Source organism: Physeter macrocephalus, chromosome 4 (assembly GCF_002837175.3).
Source record: "Physeter macrocephalus isolate SW-GA chromosome 4, ASM283717v5, whole genome shotgun sequence".
NCBI lineage: Eukaryota > Metazoa > Chordata > Mammalia > Artiodactyla > Physeteridae > Physeter > Physeter macrocephalus.
Genome location: NC_041217.1, coordinates 30139425 through 30151053, shown reverse-complemented (window position 1 = coordinate 30151053; position 11629 = coordinate 30139425). Strand labels below are relative to the sequence as shown.

Below are 11629 nucleotides of genomic sequence, written 5' to 3'. Positions count from 1 at the left end.
AAGATAGCAAAGCTCTTTTTCTAGCCAGCCTGTCATGAATAAAAAAGACAAGTGGGACTTCCCTGGTGGCGCAGTGGTTAAGAACCTGCCTGCCAATGCAGGGGACACGGTTTTGAGCCCTCGTCTGGGAAGATCCCACATGCTGCAGAGCAACTAAGCCCGTGCGCCACAACGACTGAGCCTGCGCTCTAGAGGCTGTGAGCCACAACTACTGAGCCTGCGTGCCACAGCTACTGAAGCCCGCGCACCTAGAGCCCGTGCTCTGCAAGAGAAGCCACCTCAATGAGAAGCCCGCGCACCACAACGAAGAGTAGCTCCCATTCGCTGCAACTAAAGAAAAGCCCGTGCACAGCAATGAAGACCCAACACAGCCAAAAATAAATTAAAAAAAAAAAAAAAAAAAAAGACAAGGGGCAATCGCCACTCTCTCTGAGTGAATCACTAAATCAGCCAAAGGAGAAGGGAGGGAAATAGAAAGAAGCTCCATGACCAAGATAGTGGATATGAGCATCCTTCCACGTCTGAATGGTAGAACCCTGCTCAAAGCAGTAAGCTATATCTCCCTTGAAAATGTTAGCTCATTTGGAATTTGGGGTATTAATAGCCTTTATTGTTCATTTTCTTTTAGCTCATATGAATGGCTTATCACTTCAATTAACACATTTCATTCCTTTTTAGTATATCCATGAAAGTTAAATTTCAAATGAACACTGCATATGTGGACTTTTAAGAATATTATAACATCAGACACAAAATCTACTTAGTGATCTTCACAGCAATCAGAGAGAAAAAGAAGTTGATAAAAAATGAAGCAGCAGAAGGGGGCAGTAAAACTCAACAGAATGCTCTGGAAGATTTTTAATATGCTTTCTTATTTTCGCTTTATACAGAGAATTTCCTAACAAATTTCAGAGACTAATAAAAGAAATTTTATATAACAGATACATATATTTATCTAAAATGTACACAGAAACACTAAATATACACCCAAATGAGAGTTATAAACATAATCATAACCTTATTTTTTATGGTGTGACATATAGCATAATAATCATATTACTTTTCTACATAAGACAGGTTTAGCCATTTTGATTTGGTTTGGGACATTTAATATTCCCCCATGACCAGCATCCCCAAATATACTTTCCATTTTATTTTATTGTCTCAGACTTGTCAAAATTAATAAATCACTATTGTTTTTCCTGAAGCCCATAATTGGACTTCCTTTCTAAACTGCACCCATCCTTAAAATGTCATTTTCTCCTTGAACTATTTTCTGACTGCATAGGTACATGCAACTCTCTCTACTCTATTGTGCTATAGAAGTTACAGATTAAACCAAGTACTTTAACCAAAGAGATGTTTTTTAATTGAATTTCCACTATGAAATGGAGTTCAATTTCTTTAAGTTCCAAGTAGTCTAAATGTGATTATTCTCTATGCTGTTTTGTTCTCACCTTTGAATTCAGCCTCTCTGCAAACAACAGAACACACTTATATACACAGTAGGTATATATACTTATATACATAGTAGGTATACAATTAAGCTCTGATGAGGACAATGATGATGATGACTTCAAAATGAATTCAGGATTACAATATAAAATTTTAGTATACTTAAGAATTCAGAGTATGAATTCTTCCTTCGCATCTAACCAAGCTCAAATTAGTAGTCTTAAATATCAACTTAAACTTTGAGTAGATACATCCTACTCACTTAAAATGAAACAGAAAATTGGAATTATTAAAAGAAATTATTTTTTTAAATCTATGCTCTTAGTTGAAATTTCATGTAAGACTCAGTACAATAAATGGGAGTGTCACAAATGGAATGATTAAATATGTCTAGAGGAGAAAGGCTTCCTGGGTGAGATGGAATTTTAGACATTTGTGTCTCATGTAGAATCAGATAATGTGTACATGAAGCAAAATACTTTTTAAAAAAAATCCAGTGTCTTTTTTGAAAGGCTCTACAACGCTGCTACTTTTTTTTTCTTTTCTCTTTTTTTTCTTTAGCATTTTACCTTCACACACCCTCCCAACGACCACCAAAAGATAGATGTTAAACAAAAGCAAAGGATGATGAAATTCAAAATCGTCAAAATCATCCTTCTTTTACATCCATTCCATCCAAATTTCTCATCAAATTACCTTCCAAAATGAGAATAGAAAATTGGCCCTAATAAGCCCAGACAATTGAAAAGTAAACGTAATGTATTTTAATCCTTTGTCACAACTCATCATCCTGGAAAAGTAGGCAGAAAAGACAAAAAAGCAAACTTTAAAAATCTACTTCCTTTTATTTGTATCTCCTCTGAAGGGCTGGCGACCCAAACACTGGAAACCACGCGGCAGAGAAAGAAATGCATTAAAGCAGAAGTTTTGGACGTTTAGCATCCTTGCAGATCCTGGTCACCTCCGCTTCCCTGGTCCATCGGAGAGGAAAGTTTATAGCGGTGACCCTTCGATCCCAGATTGACTATTTACAGGATAAGCACTCAGGATCGGTATTGAGGAGAGGAATTTACCTTTATTTCCCCTCTCCAAGAAGCAACGTCGGGGTGGTGGCATGGAGAACAGCATTTCCTATATTAAAAACAACTCAGCTATAAAGAGAAGCTACAGATATGTACTCTGACTATAGCTATCACATTTCATTAGGTCAAGTAAAAATCTAAAAAAAATTCAAATGTATGTATGTGTGTGCTGAATCTACACGAGGATGAGTGGTCAGTGAAATCATGACACGTCTGAAATACACGACATGAGTAAAACATGTCAGCCTTTTTTGGGCCCACTCTCCCCAGTCTGTCCAGACTGTGTCTTCTTCGGCCCCCCAAAGCCTAGGGACCAGACCAGGGGGCGGGGGCGCGCAAGGGGATTCCCTGCGCTCCGGAACCTCCAGGCCCCTTTGATTCCGGGAAAGGAAGCCCAGGGGCCGCCCTTCCCCCGCAAGAAGATCTGCCTCGGTACCGGGTCTTGGAAGCCTGGGTCAAAGACCCGATAGAAGGAAAGGAATCTGGCGCGAAGCCCGGCGCCGGGGGCGGAGAACCCCAGGGAGGGGCTCAGGAAGATCGAAGTGGGGAGGGGGCGATCCGCTTTGCACCCACCTTGGGGAAGCCGAGCGCAACCTCCCAGGTTTCCGATTTTCCAGTTTGCGTGGGTAAAAAAATCCTACCCCGGGTCTTACGCAATTATTTAAGTGGAGAGAGGAAGGAAAAGTTTTGGAGGGGGGAGAAGGAAAGGCGGAAAGAAACAGTCATGCCGTCACGTGGGCTGTTTTCACGCATAAAAGGAAGGTCCTCTCCGTTAGCTTTCAGTTGTCAAACGACTCGCAGCGACCGTCAGAGGACGCTCAGGAGCTCTGCACCGCGCCTCCTCCAGCTGGACAGGCGGGAACCACACAGCGCAACGCCTCCGCCGGTCCCGCGCCCCTCCCGCAGCCGAGATGCTCGCCCGCGCGCTGCTGCTCTGCGCCGCCCTGGCACTCTGTGGTGCAGGTGAGTGAGTACCTGGGGGCCCGGCACCTGCGACTCCGCGGCTCCGTGCACCCGGGCCGAGTTTCCGCTCTGACCTCTCCAGGGAACTCTAGGTATTCTGAATACCCTCGGAAGACAGAGGCTGTATGACTTTGCAAAGAGGCTGGACCACTCGAGTCCAAATAAACTGGACGGACAGCTCAGCTTTGCCATCAGCTCTGATCGTCATGGGTCACTTACTTAACCCGTCCGAGTCTCACTTTTCTCATCTGCTAAATAGGAATAGTGATACTAATTTGCAGGTTGTCATAAGACAGAATCTGATCAATATATGCGATATGTTTTTTTTTTTTAATAGTACCTACTGTTATTGAATGGAAATAATTGTGTTAAATACCCTAGTTAGTGCTTTCCTGCCCCAGGGAAGTCCAGATTGTTTTTTCAGGTAAGCAAAATGTTTAAAAACGAAGCTGTTTTTACTTTGAAATTTTCTCTGCTTTTTCTTTTTTTTGGCCGCACTCCGCGGCTTGCGGGATCTTAGTTTCTTGACCAGGGATGGAACCCAGGCCCTCAGCAGTGAGAGCAGAGTCTTAACCATTGGACCGCCAGGGAATTCCCTGTTTTTTTTTTTGTTTGTTTGTTTAATGTAAATTAAGTCATGCCACTTTAATACTGTAAACTATTCAATGATTTCCCTTGACACGTGGAATAAAACCCTAATTCCCATAAGACCCACATGATCTGCCTTTGCCTTTTTTTTTTTTTTTTTGCGGTACGCGGGCCTCTCACTGTTGTGGCCTCTACCGTTGCAGAGCGCAGACTCCGGACGCGCAGGCTCAGCAGCCATGGCTCACGGGCCTAGTCGCTCCGCAGCATGTGGGATCTTCCCGGACCGGGGCACGAACCCGTGTCCCCTGCATCGGCAGGCGGACTCTCAACCACTACGCCACCAGGGAAGCCCTGCCTTTGCCTTTTCTGAACTTGCCTTCCACCTCTCCTCCTAGCTTTGCTTCTGCCACACTCTCTCAAACATGCCTCAGGGCCTTTGCACTAGTTTTCCTCTCAACTTGGAATGTTCTTCGTCCAGATCTTTCAACAGCTTTGAGTTCTGACAAAAACAACAAGAAAACAAACAAAAAACTTAAATTTTGATTAATATACTAGATCTATTCACTTTAATTTTGGAAGTCCTACTTCTTTGAGCCTCTTAAAAAGGCTAATTTGAACATCTAAAAAGTTATGAAGAAAAGCTTAGCAACATCCCACCAATATGTCTAGTAGAATATTCTGTTACCTTTATTTAGAATAGGAAGTTGGTATTTCTACATTATAACCATTCTGTGAGGCAAGCAAAAAAAAAAATTGTTTTCCCATGACTACCTGTATATTTCTTGAACTTTTTTATCATGAAGTTGACTCATAGTAAGTAAACAATTAAATGTTTAAGTCAAGATTAAGACACTGAAGAATGCCTTATTCACTGTCTTTACTTTCCTTTTTTTAAATTCGGGTATAGTTGTTTTACAATGTTGTGTTAATTTTTACTGTACAGCGAAGTGGAGTTCCCTGTGCAATATAGCAGGTTCTTATTAGTTATCTATTTTATACATATTATGTCATATATATGACATATATATACCAATCTCATTGTCTTTACTTTATTGTAGCAAATCCTTGCTGTTCCAGTCCATGCCAGAATCGAGGTGTATGTATGAGCGTAGGATTTGACCAGTATAAATGTGACTGTACCCGAACAGGCTTCTACGGTGAAAACTGTACCACACGTAAGTTTGTTTTTGGGTGGCCTCATTTGGAATGCGGATATGTACAGTTATCATTTTACAGAATTGTGTCTTATAATGAGGTCCCGTTAATTTCTCTCTTTTTTTTCTCCTTGCAGCTGAATTTCTGACAAGAATAAAATTATTCCTGAAACCCACTCCAGACACAGTGCACTACATACTTACACACTTCAAGGGAGTCTGGAACATTGTCAATAACATTCCCTTCCTGCAGAATATGATTATGAGATATGTGTTGATATGTAAGTACAAATCACTTTCTAGGGCTTTCAGCAGCCTCAAAGAAAAATGTACTTTATAAAACTTTAGATTTTTAAACTTAATCCAAAACATATTTAAATATACCATTTTAGTTTGCCTTCTGTCTTAATGGCCAAAAATATTGACACCTGAATCCCTTCAAGTTTATAAAGTTCTGTCTCACAGTCAGAATTCTACTTGAAATCCTGCATACCTGTATACCTCTTCTAACCTTCACTGTGCTTGACAATTTGTGAAGGAAGTGTGGTCTAGCTGTTTACTGAATGCCCATGGGCCACAGAATTGCACCCGTTAAAATAAATGGATAATTTGGATTGGAGTCAGCAAGAAAATACCTTTATTTCTAAAGTGAGTGTCAAGCCCAGACATTCCTCATAGGCCTCTTGAGCAGTTAAGTGGATGGTTATTTGAAAAATCAAGATGGCTGAACCATAGTGTTTTCTGTAAAGTATATATACGTTATCAAAGATGCATTTTAATGAATCATTCTTTCCTCTTTTTTGAGTACCAGTGGCAGTTAGGCTTTAAAGTATAACTGTTTTAAAATAGAGTATCTTTGTTGGAATTAAATTCACTCTAGTGCCACTTTGCACATTTTACAATAAAAATGAACACTGATTTGCCTTGCATGTGGGAACAAATAACAGGTTTTTTTCCCCCTCAAATTTCAGCGAGATCACATCTGATTGACAGCCCACCAACTTATAATGTGCACTATGGCTATAAAAGCTGGGAAGCCTTTTCTAACCTGTCCTATTACACCAGAGTTCTTCCTCCTGTGCCTGATGACTGCCCAACACCCATGGGTGTGAAAGGTGAGTGAGAGGAAGCAGTTAGAGGTGTATTAACTGTAACTGGGATTGAATTGCTACCTAGAAAATTTGACCATAAATCATGATTTATTTGTTAATAAAGCCGTTTTTTCCTTATGGATATCTCTGGAGATTTTTTGAAAGTGTGAGTCCATGTAAACTACTCCATGAAAGTGAATGGGCATTTTGGTATAATGTCATGCTGTTTTCAAATTCTATCATTAAAACTGAATTAATACTAAACAAAATAGATTAAAATATTCAATAAGAAGTTGTTCGCCTGTATTTTAGAACTTCCATTTATATTATGATCCTGTTCAAAGTTGTACTTCTCCTGTAAGTGAAAAAGACCCTGGTTAATTGACAGTCACTCTCTGCTTCCTTGAATATATAGATGGATTCTTATCTTGGCTTTCTCATTTTTCAGGAAGGAAAGAGCTTCCTGATTCAAAAGAAGTTGTGGAAAAAGTACTTCTAAGAAGAAAGTTCATCCCTGATCCCCAGGGCACAAATATGATGTTTGCGTTCTTTGCCCAGCACTTCACCCATCAATTTTTCAAGACAGATCATAAGCGAGGACCAGCTTTCACCACGGGACAGAGCCATGGGGTAAGACAGAGTTAAATCAAAATTAGTAGCAAATCATAGTTCTATCTATAAAAACCTTAATGGAGTTTCCATTTTAATTCACTGGTTTGGTAAAAATACAAAAACAAACACACATACACACATACTTACATACATATATACAGATTATTATTTGTAGTTTGGCTCTTATATTTTTAGTTTAAAATATTGGCACTGCAAAAGGTTGTCTTCAAAAACGTTTGTACCCTGATTATGCTGCCTTAAATACTATAAGGTGAGATTTTTGCAGCATTATTATCTCTTGGATTTCAGTGACATAGCTTCAAGTTATTGATAAGAATTTTATATCAAACATTTTCTGCTGCTTTTTAAAAGAAATACCGTATAATTATAGTGAAACTTATGATATAAGCTCCATATGAGACACTAATAGGTGACATATTTAGGAGACATTTAGGTTTGTAGGTTTTACTAGCTTCAGTGGATAAACAAGTTAATTTATTATTTTGTGGCTGTGAAAAATGTGTTATTGAAAAATTTTAATTAAAGCAAACTAAATCATCAAGTTATTTAGTGATAAATACATCATAGACACTTTACATAAGAATAAACAACAGCAACAAATTAAAAATTTTCCATAATCTTCTAGGTGGACTTAAATCATGTTTATGGTGAATCTTTGGAGAGACAGCATAAACTGCGCCTTTTCAAGGATGGAAAAATGAAATATCAGGTTTGTTGCATTTAAATATTAAGAATTAATTGACTCACCACCCACCTATGTTCAAAATCTCTAATGATTAAAATTTGTTTCTTACCTCTTTTGTTACTGTTATTTTTTAGATAATTGGTGGTGAAATGTATCCTCCCACCGTCAAAGATACTCAGGTCGAGATGATCTACCCCCCTCATGTTCCTGAACACCTGCGGTTTGCTGTGGGGCAGGAAGTCTTTGGTCTGGTGCCTGGTCTGATGATGTACGCCACAATTTGGCTGCGGGAACATAACAGGGTGTGTGATGTGCTTAAACATGAGCATCCAGAATGGGACGATGAGCGGTTGTTCCAGACGAGTAGGCTAATACTGATAGGTAAGCAAGAAGAGCAAATCATTTAAATAAAACACTCTTCCCCAGAGAAAACTAACTTTGCTAGGTTTTCAGTAATTCTGGGGGAATGTAGTACAAGTAAAATCACGTGCTCCATATTCATTCAATTCTTGAGCTTTTGATGGTAAAAAAGAAAATATAGAAAGTGAAGGGATGGCAAATTAACAATTGCATTTCGGTTGCTTGAACATTTGTGAGAAGGAATTCATGGTCTAAATTTTTCTTGTGTGCCAATAGGAGAAACTATTAAGATTGTGATTGAAGACTATGTACAGCACCTGAGTGGCTATCACTTCAAACTGAAGTTTGACCCAGAGCTGCTTTTTAACCAACAATTCCAGTACCAAAACCGTATTGCTGCCGAGTTTAACACACTCTACCACTGGCATCCCCTTCTGCCTGACACCTTTCAGATTGATGGCCAGGACTACAACTATCAGCAATTTATCTATAACAACTCCCTCTTACTGGAACACGGCCTCACGCAGTTTGTTGAATCATTCACCAGGCAAATTGCTGGCAGGGTAAGCATTATTATTGAAAAACAAAACAAAACAAAGGACTAGTCAGTAACTAGAATTTCTGCCGCAGAAATTATTTTTCTTAAACTTACTAAAAGAGTAATTATTTGCTAGTAATATTCTTTCCTTGAAATAAGAAGCCTAACATATAATCTCGATTATAATATAATGTTACCATTATAATCTAGATCATAGAAATATTCTATAAATATTCCAAACTTACAGTTTAAGTCTCAGCTGGGAGCTGGGGCATCAGTCTGATGTACTTGGTACCCAAGGGATGCTTTTAAAATAGAAATCTGGGAATTCCGTGGTGGTCCAGTGGTTAGGACTTCACACTCTCACTGCCAAGGGCCCAGGTTCAATCTCTGGTCAGGGAACTAAAGCCGTGCGGCACGGCCAAAAAAAAAAATCTTAAATATGCCTAAAACTCAATTGTGTTCTACAATGTAATTCATTTTCAACAGGTTGCTGGTGGTAGGAATCTTCCAGTTGCAGTAGAGAAAGTATCAAAGGCTTCAATTGACCACAGCAGAGAGATGAAATACCAGTCTTTTAATGAGTACCGCAAACGCTTTCTGCTGAAGCCTTATAAATCATTTGAAGAACTTACAGGTGAGAAACAGTTTCTAAACTTCCTCAAAGGGTCAAGGGGCAAATGGAAACAGCAGAAGTTGAAAGCAAATTGAGCAAAGGATAAGACTTTTTTTATTTTGTAAAAGTTTTACATTGGTTGTATCTCTGTCCTTGTCACCTTCACAGGAGAGAAGGAAATGGCTGCGGAGTTAGAAGCACTCTATGGTGACATTGATGCCATGGAGCTGTATCCTGCTCTTCTGGTAGAAAAGCCTCGAGCAGACGCCATCTTTGGAGAGACCATGGTAGAAGTTGGAGCACCATTCTCCTTGAAAGGACTTATGGGTAATCCTATATGTTCTCCTGAGTACTGGAAGCCTAGCACTTTTGGTGGAGAAGTAGGTTTTAAAATCATCAACACTGCCTCAATTCAGTCTCTCATCTGCAATAATGTGAAAGGCTGTCCTTTTACCTCATTCAGTGTTCAAGATCCACAGCTCACCAAAACAGTCACCATTAATGCAAGCTCTTCCCACTCTGGACTAGATGATATCAACCCCACAGTACTACTAAAAGAACGTTCAACTGAACTGTAGAAGCTGATTGATCCTATTTATTTATTTATATGAACTATTTCTTTTAACTTAATTATTTAATATTTATGTTAAACTCCTTGTGTTACTTAACATCTCTGTTAAGGAGAAAGGGGTCATACTTGTGAAGATTTTCATGTTGATTTTAAAGATGTCTTCAAGTTAAAGGGGGAAAACAGTTTTCATTCTTTTGTACAATCCAATGAGAAATGAGTGTGACATCTTTTTACTTGAATTTCAACTTATAATAAGAACAAAAGCTGTTTGAACATTTAAATGCTGTTACAAGATGACAAAATGCTGCACATTTCTTTCTACACTATTGATATTTCCAAGGTGTCTTCCATGATGTGTGAGAAGCAACTACTTACTCAGTGATCATTTATGATCTTTTAGCCATTTTCTGATTAGTTTACTTCTATTTTGTTTTCCTGGTTTTAAGGTCTGAGTTTGTCTTTCTTTGGACTCTATACATTCTTACCTGAATTTATGCAGGTTTTCAGGAAAAGCTCAGCTCAGGACTACTACAGAAGGCCTTTACAAGAAGGTATACACTCATTTTAAGTGAAAGGCAGAGAACTTTGTGAATAATTTAAAACCAAAGTAGCCTTATAGAGGCTAATAGCTTAGAACTGTAGGGGCTTCTCAACAGTAAGAAAGTTATTCCTATTCTAATGAATGTCCATTCTCACTTAAAAACAAAACTAAATTGCTGAATAGTTCCCAGGAAGACAATGCTTCTTTTCCACATCTCATTGTCAGCTGACATTTTCTGGTACTGTATATTAATTTAATTTATTTAAGACTATTATTTATGTCTTAGGATGGTTATTATAAACTGGGTTAAGGCTGCATTGATTTTTTTTTTCTGCGTTATATCAGAATCAATGTATCTTTTGGGATTACCTCTGAATTATTAATACAAGATAAATAATTGGCTTAAAATTTGTGAATACATTTATTTAGGAATCCAACTTTGGTATACTGAGATGTAAAGTTGGAATTTGTCTTTAAGGTTTACCTATACACCAGCCCACAGAGAATGTTGTGTCTCATTAGCCTGGATGTGCTATAAGACTGATAATTTTGTACATTTTTGAAGGCCCTGTGGACATTTCATTAATTCATTCACCCATAACTTTCTGGGGGGACATTCCATGCAAAGAACTGTGGGTTTTAATATTTTTAAATCAAGCACTGATTACAGATAACATCAGTATTTATGTAAATAATTGAAAAAATATGCCTCAGGCAGAGGGAGAAAATAAAATTTCATTAAAGAGAAATAACTCAGGGGAACTTTTAAGGTTTTATGTTATTGTTAAGAAAGAGTCAATAGTAGAAGGGCTTGTATAAAAAACTGTTAACTTGATTTAAAAAAACTGATTTGTTAATATCTGAATGACTGAATCTGGGAATTTGGAATATGTGTTGAATGTTTTTGTGCCTCAGACAAATGTATGATTAAATTAATTTATGTAAACTGTAAGTGTTGAAACAAATGTCTGTTTATTTTTGTACTATTTAAGAACTGAAAATCTCTTCTAAAATAAATTTTGACTGTTGCTGTATATCTTTGTCATGAGATGATTTCTGTAAGGCATTATTATTCTCCTATCTCTTCCAAACTGGACTGGCCCTTAATGAAATGGTTCTGCCCTCAGTCATACAGAGGCTTCTTAAGGTCACTATAATCTCTCATTCACGGCAACACTGTATTAGAAAATGTGTGCTCTGTGATATAGGGGAGAGCCACAGACTTGTTTTCATTGCCTAGTCTTAGAAGAGGAAAAAAAAAAACAAGTATACAAAAGGCAAAGAATAAGAGTTACTAAGGAGGTACAAAATTTAACAGTAAGTTCAAAGAGGGAAAGATTATGTTCAGTTGG

At 38.2% G+C, this 11629-nt stretch overlaps 1 protein-coding gene and 1 long non-coding RNA gene across 2 annotated transcripts in view; one reads left to right on the top strand and one right to left on the bottom strand.

Moving 5' to 3' along the window:
- The first annotated feature begins 3299 nt into the window (after positions 1–3299).
- PTGS2 (prostaglandin-endoperoxide synthase 2) lies at positions 3300–11311 on the top strand. The gene is made up of 10 exons (XM_007115297.4): positions 3300–3500; positions 5147–5263; positions 5380–5523; positions 6214–6357; positions 6782–6963; positions 7592–7675; positions 7786–8032; positions 8288–8574; positions 9039–9186; positions 9334–11311. The coding sequence occupies exons 1-10, from the start codon at positions 3449–3451 to the stop codon at positions 9741–9743; spliced, it is 1815 nt and encodes a 604-aa protein (XP_007115359.2). The 5' UTR covers positions 3300–3448; the 3' UTR covers positions 9744–11311.
- The window catches only part of LOC102982445 (uncharacterized), a 157924-nt gene continuing 154891 nt past the window's right edge, over positions 8597–11629 (bottom strand). The window contains exon 6 of the long non-coding RNA XR_003679391.2: positions 8597–8951. This is a non-coding gene — a long non-coding RNA (uncharacterized lncRNA). The remainder of the gene's footprint in view (positions 8952–11629) is intronic.

Excerpts from the sequence above, each read along its gene's own strand:
- PTGS2 (XM_007115297.4), top strand. The coding sequence starts at position 3,449 with ATGCTCGCCCGCGCGCTGCTGCTCTGCGCCGCCCTGGCACTCTGTGGT. Across the intron at positions 5,264-5,379 it reads CGGTGAAAACTGTACCACAC|CTGAATTTCTGACAAGAATA; the intron begins GTAAGTTTGTTT and ends TTCTCCTTGCAG. Across the intron at positions 6,358-6,781 it reads AACACCCATGGGTGTGAAAG|GAAGGAAAGAGCTTCCTGAT; the intron begins GTGAGTGAGAGG and ends CTCATTTTTCAG.